Consider the following 12,580-nt stretch of genomic DNA (forward strand, 5'->3'; position numbering starts at 1 on the left):
TTCAGAGACCTAGGAAGAGATTGGAAGACCCGTACCAGGCAGATGGCTTCAGAACTTGTCCTGAGGCGTGTTTTGTGAGCCGAGGATTCACCATAAGCAATAGGGATGTAAATACCGTTTAAAAAGTTAAACATTTAAACGATTAAAAATATTTCGTTTCAGTGGTTAACTGATTAAAGGCAGGAGAAGAGACTGTGGGGGATCCAACCCCTCTCCTGCCAATGAGTCACAACAGAAGTTGAGTCCAAAACTAGCTCCGCTCTGCAGCTGCCAACAAACAGACCCACTTGTTGAGATTATCAGCGGCGGAGCGAACCAGCACCACAACAATCCTTCTCTCCTTTAAAGAGGCCGCACAGTCCAGCCAGCCTGGGAGAGGCGCCCGCAGTGACTTGCTGGTGTCCTGAGTTCTGGTAACTCCCCATCCCTTCCAATTTTGGTCCCAAATTTTATACCAGACATAAAGTACATTTTGGGACCAATCCTGCAGCTGAGACCGATAAGAGCTTTGTCCTGGACTTCAGTGGGAGCAAGGCTGGGCAGGTCCTTTAAGGGCGATGGAGAAGAGAGCTAATCTCTCTACCTGAGTACTTGGATGGCCCTTGTCTCGGTAGTGCCTGAGCACCTCCCGGTCACTAATTCCTCACAACACCGTTGTCAGGCACAGAAGTGCTTTATCCCTCTGACCGATTAAGTGACTTGCCCAAGATCACACAGGAAGTTTGGTAAATGAGGAACTGAACCTTGCTTTTCTGAGTCACATGCCAGCACCTGTCCCACTAGACCATCCTGCCTTCCAGGCTGCAAAGACTGTGCTATACGGGTTTGCTTTCAAGCTGGGTCTGAGCCAGTGGCCCAGCTCAGACTCTCCATCTCTCTCATCATTGGGGGAATTCCACTCCACTTGTCACACCCAGCCTCTAGCTGTATAACGTTGCAAAGCAAACCTACCCCAGCCCCAGCCTACTCCATGCCAACAGTATCATGTGAAACCAGAGCCTCTGCATTGGCCTCAAAGGAACTCACTGGTTTATGAGCTCCTGGGGCCAGGTTTTAGGTGCCTAAAGAGGCAGCTAGGCTCCTAGTGGGAATTTCAGAACTCCCTGGGCACCTGGCTGCTCAAGTAATACAGTTAGGCCTGTCTGTGGTGAACATAGAGGTCATGTTATGCAAAGCTATCTGATTCGGTTCTTGGGAGTTGCTGTTAACGTTTTGGCTAATGCTGGTTCCGACGAGTTTGTGGCAGCCTTTGACTTTTGAGTCCCTTCCAGACAATCTGCCGCGTCACCAACCCAGGCTCGTCTCAGTTCTGTGTTTACATTAGGGCAGGGGCTCAGCTAGCAAACGCTCGCTATATCGCTGCAGCTTGGATGCGGCTTTAAATGCCAGAGTAATCCTTAAGGGACATGTCCGAAGTCATGTGGAAAGTCTGGCAGGGCCACGAACATAACCCGGATTCCTGGTCCTGTGCCTTAACCACATGACCAGCTGTCGTGTAAAGAACTGCGGTGATTCAGATGAAAGGCCTGACTGGATTCAGCGAATTGCAGTGTACAAACTGCAGTTTCTCAAGGCCGAGTTGCCATGGTGGTAAAGCACTTGTGGCTGGTCTAGGCTAGCACCGCCTCTGTTGCTAGCAGCAGAGAAGCTGTAGTGATCCTCGAATTTCACCAGAACCTGAGAGCAAATATGACCATCGAGTGCTCTACTGTTCTGGGGGGATCCATCTAGACTAGAGTTTGGGGCCTCTTTTAGCTTGCGTTAACTGACAGCCAATTTATGAACACAATTGTAAATATTAGTCTAGTCAGGCTTTGGTCCCCCCTCCTGGGATCCTGTAGTAATTCTTGTTGTCAGAAGGGGGTCGCGGTGCAATGAAGTTTGAGAACCCCTGCTCTACACAAATCCTGGGTTGAGGAAAGAAAAACAACTTTGTTCCCCAGCACAAACCAGCACACCCAAACAACAGGCGGCTTTGGACTTAAAAGGAATTTTTAATTTTGCACAAACGAGAAACAAAAATAAAATCTCAAAGCAATGCTGAGTGCAAAACGTTACAAAAACGGGAAGCCATTTACAGGGCTAGCGCTACGGACCAGTGTACAAATGCAGGCGCCAGTGACACTTATAAAAAATGAGAATTAAATCACAGGACAAACAAGACCAAAACACCGGGAGCGAACACAAATAAAAACCATCCGGTGTATGCAGCATGCAAACTGTTAGATTGCCAGGTCCTCGGTACAGGCAGATGTGCAAAACTGGACGTGTCCTGCTCAAGGACAATCAATGTTGCTACTAAAGGAATGGATTAAATACACCTGATTCTGGAAAAAGGTCATGACCTATGTCCAGGAGGGCAGTTATTAAATAGAAATTAAGGCATCTGTGTTCACCTGTTAACTGGCCAGACTGCATTCCCCACGCTCTTAACTCCTCAGACCTCACATACGGTCTGTAAGTCCCCCGTCCCAGCACCTCAGCAGATGTACATCAGCCCCAGGCCACTGGGGCTACGCTGACTCGAACCAACTGGGAATCTGTCCCATCAGTCTCTATATTTAGTCTCTATATTTAGTCTACGTTGCGTCTCCCAGGACACGGAGATATTTGTTTATCTCCATGCTGGCTTTCACGCAAGTGGCGGTTAGGGAGGGAGCGTGCGAGCGCGTGTGTGTGTAACATGCCTGATCAGAGCAGTGTAATCTCACTGGGAGGGAGGGTGAGTCTCTTCTCGCGAGCGTTCAACAGACTTTCCATGTGGGTGGCGATCACGCGACACAACTCTAGGCCCTAAAGAGGGAAGGAAGCACAAGGGAGCGTTACAGCATTTTAACTCTGGTTACCGCCCCCCCCAGCATTAGCGCCCCCTAGCCTGACTTAGAATGAATTGCACCCCTGTGCTGAAATTTGCTGGGGCCATTTTGTTGTGTAGCGTCCGGTCTTGCAATGGTGAAAGCCGAATGCCAATCCCTTGGCAGACACCTCCTGAGTACCTGCGCCCTGGGCCAAGGAAAGCAAGGGGGCTCTGCTGCCTTGGACCCACTGTTTTGTTGCATTGGAATGAAAATGGTGCCTGCCTGCAGGGGCACAACGCTGTGTGAGCCCATTGTACTCACAGGGCTCCTGCTGGTCCTTCCCTCTAGTTACTGTTCCACTGTGGCCTCCCATTGGCACTTGCCTGGACTCTCTGTGAAACGCCCTCACACCACTGGCCTTGTACAAGGGGCAGCACTGGAGGTGCCTTTTACCCAGCACAATAGGCAGTACCAGAGCATCCCCTGCTTCTCCCACGTCCCCCATATCTGGCAGTGCCCCTGAGCTACAGAACTACACGCGGTTAGTGTAACACGCCCCTGGTCCAAGAAGGGACATCGAGCAGCTCCGAACACTGGTAGCGAGACCGTCGGAAAGGTGTAGTAACGAGCCCCTGTTCTCTTGCCTCCCAGTCCTGGGCTTTAAACCATGAGGCCACCTTCCCCTCCGCATCCTGGAGAGACGCATAGAAATTGCTCCTTGCAGGAGTCCACCAGCAATAAAAACCTGTATGATCTACTCGGTCCTCATGTTTTAGTTAAAAGGCAAATGCAATGGTGCATTAGACTTTGGACACTGCTGGGCCAGCTGGACATCTGGCAGAGCCAGGATTTCATTGGGTTTTAGACTCTGAGGATGCATCTAGATTGCAGTCAGGGGGTCTGACTGCAGCGCGGGTAGACGTACCTGGGATAGCTTTAATCTAGTCAGCTTGAGTAACACCAGCAGCGAAGCCGTGGCAGCCTGGACTGCAGCCTGGGGGGCACAACCCTGCCCAAGGCTATGGGTCGAGACTTGAGCAAGTAGCTCATGCTGAAGTATGTGTCGTCACAGCTTCACTGCTGTTGTTACTCAAGCTGGCTTTGATGGAAGTTAACACGCAGGCTGCAATCACACCTCTGACTGCAGCAGAGATGCACCCCGAGATTTTACTCACTAGGATTCCCTTGTATTTAAGCAGCTGCCTCCATGCGCTGGTTGTTCAACCAAGTTAGGCAGGGAGAAAGCAAACCCTGTCATGAGGAAATCTGCTTGCAATGATGTGCTTAGTTTGTGTGCGGAGTTACCAGGACTGCATGTGAAAAGTGGGTAACCGCAAGCGCAGAGACCAGCCTGCTTAGCACAAACGCACACTCACTGTGTGTGCTGCTGCACACCTAACTTATCTGAAGATGTGTCTCTTAGTTTGCTGATGTGGAGTATGTGGTACAGGAGCACTTTTGTGCATTGATCCCGGAAGAGACAGGCTGGGGATGGTGCTGGCTTTGCTGTATTTCTGTACCCTCTCCAAATACAACCCACGAGCATTCTTTCTGGGAGCAGCAGCTACCTACCATCTGAAGGTTTAGCTTCAGAGATCCGGGTGAAGAAGCCAGGAGGAAAGCCAGAAGGAGACAGTAGGAAGAGAAGCGACAAGGAGAGAATTAAGGGGCTGGAGAGAGGATGAGTCAAGTGGCGTGTCCTCTGCGGGGGGATTGTCATGATGAGACACAGGTGCCCTGGCTGCGTTCCCCTCCCTGAACCTCACCCTGGTGGGGTTCTGTGCTCCCCCAACCCGCTGGCCAGGGACACTGCTGTCTTTACTGTGTTGTAATACAGGGGCTCGGTGTCTCACAAGTGCAATATAGAGGGCTCATGTTGCTCTCTGGAGTTCATCTCATTTGTGGGGAGGGGCAAGCTAGCTCCACACCCTTCACTCCCTGCTCCCAGAGCCCACAGAAACCCTTCACCGGTGCTTTGTGCGGTGGGGTGGGGTGGGATGGGCTCCTGGCATCCTGCCCCCTGCAGAGGGGAACCAGGAAGGCTGGGCTGCATCCCGCCAGCCCCATGGCTGGGGAGCGGGGCCTCGGCAATGAAGGTCAATGCCATTCAACCCACAAATCCCCGGGGAGCCAACCATCAGGAGTCACATTACAGTCTAAGTTTAAGAGCCTAAATGGCCATGTGAATTCAGGCGATAACACCATAGGAGCCTTTGCTGTGGCCCTTCCATCCCCTAAGCACATCCTGGCATTACCCTGCCCCAGGCCTTGAATCAAGACAGGGCCAAGAAGTTTAAAGAGGGGGAAAGGCAAGCTGCTTAGCTGCACTCCATACCTGCTCCAGCTGCAGCTGCGTCATCCTCTGTGACATCAAGTCTCCCAGCATGATCTCCACATAGGGATAGCTGGAGCCGGCTGTGGGCCGCTGGGTCCTCGTGGACTGAATCTCCTTCAGCGAGAACTTCACAATCAGCTCCTGGGGATGGATGCACAGCTCCTTCATACGCACGCCCCACCAGGGACCCAGCCACAGTGTACAGACTATGAGCTCCTTCCTACCAGTTCATACCTTCCTTCTCGGCTACTGTCCTTTATCATTCGCACTGCAATCATGCCTAGGAGCCTGAGTCACGGACCAGGACTCCTCTGTGCTAGGCACTGTACAAACCCAGAAAAACAGGACAGCCCTGCCCCAAAGAGCTTCCAATCTAAGCACATGACAGGAAACAACAGATGGATACAGACAGAGGGACGGGGGAGCACAAGGAAACAATGAGGCAATAATAGGTATCCCTGCCTTGGGCCCCCTGAATAATTCATCCCCATTAGTCTTTGGAAAAATTGCCGTGGATCATGAGGCAACAGCTTTGCACTGAGAGGCAGATCGAGAATGGGGTGGGCACTCTATGTACAGGCCATCCTCCCCCTCCGGGCCGCTGGGGTTAGCCCTCTAGCTCGGTCCAACAGCCAGGGTCACAGCAACAGCAGAATTAAGCTATCACCTGAATCCAGTGCACGACAGCGTGAAGGCTCTGGTGTCTAACACACGGGCCACTGCCGTATTAGGAGGCACACAGCTGAGCCGGGTGTAGGGGGGACTCTCTGTGATGTATTAGAGCACACGGCCCCACTCCCAACCCACATGATGCCAGTCCCAATGAGTTCCACTCTCGGATCCAGCCCTCCCAGGGCAGACGTCCCCCGGCAGCCAACGAGCCTTGCCGACATGCTGCAACTGCACCCTGCACGTGAGAAGCAAGCACCTCCTGGAGGGGCCGGGCGAGGGGCTGGCCTGCTGCCCCCTACACCTACGTGGGTGTCCTTGTTGAGGAAGTTGAGGCCGTTCTGGTTGACGGCCAGGATGCACGGCGAGACGATGGCGTTGTTACTGCAGCTCTGGATGTAGAAGAAGGAAGAGCCAAACATGGGGAAGGCGCTCAGCAGTCCTGCGGAGATGACATGCAGTCAGCAAAGCCAGGGACCTGCCCAGGGCGCAGCCAGGAACCCGACCCTGGGGCTGAACCATGATGATCAGCTGGGACATAGCCACAAGGGGGTCCCCTCCAGGGCAGGGAGATCCTCCCCCTTGGGGCAGGCAGTAGTACTCCCCATGCCCTGCAGGGAGAGGCAGCATTCGGTCCTGCAGCCCTGCTGGTGGAAGCTACTAAGGGAGCGAGACGATCGATCATTGCATTTGGCCACACCCCCTTCTAAACAGCCCCGCCCTCTCTGGGCTCCCACGTGCCCCCAGTGGAGGGGCAGGTTGTCCCACACGAGGCTCTTCGTGAAGGTTTACACCGGTAGAGGCCAGGGCCTAACCGTGGAGGGTGGGAGCGGGGTTAACTGAGCTCTTTGAGCCCGCTGGAGATCTGGCTGAGGGCATGTGGGGGGGCACGGCAGGGCGGCTCTAACTCGCCCCTCCCTCAACATGCCAGGTACCCAGCACCCACACACGGTCTCTTCCAGAGCAAGAGCCTCTCCTGCCTCCCCACCCTCTGCCACAGGCTCGGGAATCGGTTTGGGCAGCAACATTGTGCATCGCTGATGAATGAACAGAAGCCGGGATGCCCGAGGCAGCACCGAGAGCATGGCAAGTGCCTGGGGGGCACTGCTGAGACCCCCCCACAGCTGTTGCTGCAAAGGCCCAGCCATGGCATGGGCTGGGGGGGAGAGGGGCTCATCTCTGCTGCTGTGCCCCTCAACACCAGGGCAGGACTCAGCTGTTTCTGCTCCTGCCCCACCTTTGACCATGTTCCCCTCTGATCCAAAAAAGCTCCCCAAATCCCAGGCTCGGCCGACTCCCAGCAGCGGCTCACTCGCGCACCTGGCCACGTTGCCTGCCTCCGGTCCCTGCTGGGGCGGGGAGAGGGGAAGGGGGGGCTTACCTAGGAACTGAGCTCTGGCCTGGTGGGCGCTCAGGGCCTGGACCTGCGGCAGATGCTGCAGCACCGCGTTGAGCCACAACTGAGCCTTCAGCGCTCGGCAGAACTGGGGCGGGACGTAACCCTGCACCTCCCGGCTGCGTGGGGAGAGACCCAGGGAAAGGTCACAGCCAGCCCCAGGTAAACACTCAGGGCCTGTCCATGTTGGAGGACAGAAAACCCGCTGCGGGAGAGCGCTGCCCACCCATCACCCAGCTCCAGGGCAGCAGAGAACCAGGATGTGGAGAAGAACAAAGACCCCTCCTTGGGTAATAGCAGCCAGGGCTCAGCCCTGGGAGGGGGTCCTGACCTGCAGGTCCCATGGTGTCTTGCTGAGGTAGGGAGTCCCTCATCCCTGAATCGTTCTCATGCAGTGACGGTGGGGGGACTCCCCACCCCACTCCTAATGCAGCACACTCACCATGGGTATTGTCCAGCCTCGGTCCCACCCCGCCCGTCCTGGGGCTCTGCCTCCATTAACAACAAAACCGTACAGCAGCAGTGTGCTTACAAGCATAGGTCCCCATTCTGCAAAGACTCAGGCACACGCTTAGTTTTTTGAACCGAGTTAAATCACATGCAAAAGTTTTTCAGGGACTGGGGCCTCCTTCTTGAGCAGGCTGATGAGTGTTTTCCCCTGCAGGACTCCTGCCCTTCCCACTAGCTGTCTCTTGCAGCACAGCAGCTCTGCTCCTTAGTGGCACTAATGAGACTCACCTGGTCTGGTTACCAGGGAGAGTCAGCAGAACATCTCTGCACCTCCATGCAGGGTCCTACGCTTGACACCCAGAGACAAGCACATATAGACAGAGTTCAGTCTGAATACATTGCAAACCTAGGCCCAGATCCTGCAAGCTGAACCTGGCACCTGTTGGGAATCTCACTGATGCCAGTGCGACTCTGCAAGGGCATACCCACATGGATCAGATTTCAGGGGAAGAGCCACAGTCAGCTATTCGCTCAGTTTAATAAGACTGGAGGACTTTGGAGTTGAGCTACAAGGTCACTGCTACCAGGAAACCCAAGTTCATAAAGCAGCCGTAGGCCAAGAGCCCCTCAGTCCTTGGCATTTGGTCTGGAACTGAAATTCCTACGTGAGTTCATCTTTCTTCTCATTTAAGTCTTATGTAAGTGGTAGAAAGTCTCCCACCTCTCCTCTCCCCCTGGGCCGCCCCCGCCCCGGGGCAGCAATTCTGCAGGCTCTCTGCACTTCTCTAAAAGCTTCACCTTCCAGGAGAATTTTTGTAGTGACTCAAATTCCAGGAATTCCCCAGCCCCAGAAGTACATGCGGGATTTAATTCACCACGACAGGAATAGTTAGTGCTCTGATTCGAGACCGGAATTTTGAATCTTCTCATTCCATGCAATCATTTCTCTGTGCAAGCATAGCTCTGGGGGGGATGTCTTGCGCAGTCAACCCAGGTGATCGGCACCAGGGTCGGAGCACCCGGATTTAGCGCTGCCCTGGTACGAGCAGCCCCACTGCAAAGTCCAACCCGAGTTCCTGTGTTCCATGCTGGTGCTGTGCTCCCCCCATGTGTCTCCCCGGTTCTGCTGGGGGGATGCCCCATTGTTCTTAGCGCTGCAGTCAGCCGAGCCACTCTATAATTCTTTCCCAGTGAATTGTGGGAGAACTTGTCTGTCCTTCTGGGCATGCGGGGGAATTGTGGGAAAGTCCTGGAGGACTATCCGCACTCTTCAGCCAGTGTCCTCGCTGCAGAGTGGGTGCGTTAGCAGCCTGCGTGGAAGCGGAACCTGGACTCTAACCCAGAGCCCCAGTGAGGCTGGCTAGCCTGGGTTGAAAGCGCCACTAGACTCGGCCGAGAGGTTGTGTGTGTGTGGATGGGAGACGGGTTAGGAGCAAAACCCAGGGAAGACACTGGGCCGACTGCAGTGAAGACAGACTCTGGGGTGGCCTGTCAGGTCATACTGATGCCGATGACACCTCGTCTGTCTAGCTCGCCACGTGCCCTCCGAGGACCTGGGGGCACTCTGCAAACAATGGAGCCAAGCAGCTCTGGGAGGTGGCAGTACGTATCACACATATGTTTTAGAGCTAAGGAACATTAGGCAGAGAGAAGCTAAGTGACTCGCCCAAGGTCACACAACAAGTAAGCAGCGAAGTGTGGAACAGAACCCAGGAGTTCTGGCTGCTCTGCTCCGGCAACTAGCCGGGGCTCCCTTCTCACTAAGGTGCAAACACAACATGATGGGACATAAGCCGTGGTAAGCAGGGTAGCACCCAAGCGCCACCAGGCCCAGGGTACCTACACGGTGGGCAGGTACATTCTGTCCTTGGCCCGGTGCTGGAGGGCTGCCAGTTTGGAGATCTGCTGGCACTGCTGTTCGCTGGGTTGCAGGGGAGGTAGGATGTTGAAGAGCCCCTTGAGATAATCGGGCAGGACCTGAAAGAAGATACAGGGCATGCCAGGCGTGGCTTTGTCACACTTTCTCATCAGGAGTAAACGGGAGCTGATCTGGGAGCTGCTGGGCTGCATGGGATGTGCTCAGGAAATGCATGTACTGTGTGCGACTGCGTTCACACACATACAGGCAGTCAGATACCGTGGAGAGGGCCATGGCATAACAACACACGATGCAGATTAAGGCAAAGCACTTAACTTCACACGGACTTCAAAGAGAAGCGTGCGGGCTTGGGTACCTTCCTGAACAGAGATGCTTTCCTGAATCGCGGTCTTAGACTGTACATGCGCGTACCCACTCTTTGGGGGGGAAACTTTGAAGAGTCAGGGAGGGATGCCCAGGGCAGAGGGGGGGCACCTGAGATCTGCGGAGGAACTAGGGGAATTCTGGACTGGCTGGGCAAGGAGACTGGGAGTGGGACAGAGTGGGGCAAGGAGAAGAACGTGGGTATGTTGGAGGGAAAGGGGCAGCAGGAGTCTAGCTTGAGGGAAATAGGCAGAGAGGCTGCGCCCACTGGAGCACACTCCCCTCCAGAGGCTGGAATGGAACCCGAGATTCCTGAGTCTCACTATTCCTCCACTGTCAGCAAATATCCATGAAACCCTCTGGCTAAGAGTCCCAACACCCTCTAGTGCTGGTCCACACAGAAGATGACAACCTACTACTGCCGTACTCCAGTAACTCCATTAACGCACGTGGCAGAGGTCTGGGCGATGGATCTAAAGGTTCCGACCCTGTTGATGACCCACACAGGTGGCAATATCATGCCACATGAGGGAATTGCTGGGTTTTTTTCAGTTTGCTGGTCAATAAACCGAGTAAATTGCACCCACCAAATGACATTCAAAGAACATTGTTAAGGTTGCCAAGTCAAGCATACAAGTTAGAAAATGCCAGAATCAACAAATAAATACAAAGTACAGTTTAAATAATAAAATACTAATAATAATCTCTTAAAAAAAAGAAAATGTCAGAATTAAGGGGGCCTTTGCAGCCTTAATGTGGCCCCCTTGTGCATGCACAGTATGATACAGTCGTTAATTACATGAACACATCTTATCTTTTCCACAGGCCTCCTGCCTCATTCAATGCCCAGGACGGATCTGCCCCGGGGATGAGTCAGGGCTGTGTAATGAAGGAGGCTGTTGTCCGTTGAATCCTGATTTATTTGCTGCCGAAGTGAAAAGGTCTATAAAAGACCCAGGCAGGGGACTGCAGGAAGAGAAAGGAGAATCTCCCGGTTAAGGCGGTTGAAAGCTGCCTTGGAGAACTGGATTCTATCCCTGCCTCTGCCACAGAATTTCTTTGTGATTCTGGGCAAGTCCCTTAAACCAAACTTTTCAGAGGTGGTTACTGGTTGTGTGTGCTTCATTTTCTGGGTGCCCAACTTGATACCCTGGGGTCTGATTTGCAGATGTACTGTGTGATAACAACTGCGACTGAAGTCACTGGGAGCTGCGCTTTGAACACACAGAGCTAAGGACTCTGGAAAACCAGGGCTGAAGTGTCTCAAATTGGGCACCCAAAGTTAGTGGAAATTGTTTACCTTAATCTCTCTGTGCCTCAAATCCCCAGCTGTAAAATGGGGTCACAGGGATAAAGATAAATCCACTAATGTCTGCGAAGCGATCAGATACTACAGTAATGAGTGCCAGAGAAAAAAGCCCATGAGGAAATGAATAATTCTGTCTTCAGAGCTGGATTTGGACAGCATGCAGCAGCTAAGGCCTGGGGCCAGACTCTGAACAACACAGAGAAACCGAAACATTGAATAGCTGCTCGGTAAGTGAAAACCTTCCACCCTGTGCACTGAATGAGGCCGTGTCCTGTGGGAAAAACAGCACCTGATCAGGTTAGGAAAGACTGCACCATAATGCATGGGCACAAGCTGGCTGAAGGATGACTGCACACAGGCAGCATCAGTTCAGGGGGGGCAGGTTTGTAAAAATTTTGGTGGTGCCCAGAACCCACCTCTGCCCAAACTCTGCCCCCCACCTGCCCAAGGCTCTGGGAGGGAGTTTGGGTGCGGGAGGAGGTCTGGGGTGCAGGCCCTAGGCTGGGGCAGGGGATTGGGATGCAGGCTCTAGGAGGGATTTTGGGGATAGGAGGGGGTGCGGAGGGAGGGGGTGCAGGTTCTAGGAGGGAGCTTGGGGATGGGAGGGGGTGCGGCTGTGGATGAGGGGTTTGGGGGATGGGAGGGGCTCAGGGCAACAGTAGGAGTGTAGGGGTGAGGGCTCTGTCTGTGGCTGGGAATGAGGGGTTTGGGAGGGGCTCAGGGTGAGAGTAGGAGTGTGGCGGATGAGGGCTCTGTCTGGGGCTGGGGGGTTTGGGGATTAGAGAGGCTCAGGGCTGGGGCAGAGGGTTGTGCAGGGGGATGAGGACTGTCTGGGGCTGGAGATGAGGGGTTTGTGGTGTTGGAGGGGGCTCAGGGTTGGGGTGCAGGGGGGTGAGAGCTCTGGCTGGGGCTGGAGATGAGGGGTTTGTGGTGTTGGAGGAGGGTCAGAACTCAGGCAGAGGGTTAGGATGCGGGGGGATGAGGGCTCTGTCTGAGGCTGGGGATAAGGTGTTTGGGGTGTTGGAGGGACTCAGGGCTGGGGCAGAGGGTTGAGGGTGCTGTGGGGGGGTGAAAGCTCTGGCTGGGGGTGTGGGCTCTGGGGTAGGGCAGGGCTGGGGATGAGTTTGGGGTGCAGGCAGGCTGCTCCGGGACAGGGGCCAGAGAGGAGGACTCCCCCCAACCCTTTCCCTGCTGGCAGCAGCGAGCTCTGGGGGAGGAGCCCCCCTTTCCTGCCCCCTCCCAGCAGCACCCCCCCCCCACTGTCACTGCATGTGCTCCTAGGGCCCCTCTCAGGTCCAGGAATCTCCCTCGCCTCCCGCGTGGTGGGTGCCGGGGGGAGCTGCGTGCGCCTCCTCCCCTGCTGTTGCCCCTGACAGTAGCC

The 12,580-nt window shown here is 54.5% G+C and overlaps 1 protein-coding gene across 1 annotated transcript in view; it reads right to left on the reverse strand.

The window, feature by feature from the left end:
* Positions 1-1,879: 1,879 nt before the first annotated feature.
* The window catches only part of MYO15A (myosin XVA), a 104,491-nt gene continuing 93,790 nt past the window's right edge, over positions 1,880-12,580 (reverse strand). The window contains exons 59-64 of the mRNA XM_075117570.1: positions 9,492-9,625; positions 7,184-7,317; positions 6,111-6,244; positions 5,134-5,274; positions 4,371-4,385; positions 1,880-2,793 (exon numbers count right to left, since the gene is read on the reverse strand). Coding sequence (XP_074973671.1) covers positions 2,692-2,793; positions 4,371-4,385; positions 5,134-5,274; positions 6,111-6,244; positions 7,184-7,317; positions 9,492-9,625 — 660 coding nt within the window. The 3' untranslated portion in view covers positions 1,880-2,691. The remainder of the gene's footprint in view (positions 2,794-4,370; positions 4,386-5,133; positions 5,275-6,110; positions 6,245-7,183; positions 7,318-9,491; positions 9,626-12,580) is intronic.

Source organism: Caretta caretta, chromosome 10 (genome assembly GCF_965140235.1).
Source record: "Caretta caretta isolate rCarCar2 chromosome 10, rCarCar1.hap1, whole genome shotgun sequence".
In the NCBI taxonomy this organism is placed as follows: domain Eukaryota; kingdom Metazoa; phylum Chordata; order Testudines; family Cheloniidae; genus Caretta; species Caretta caretta.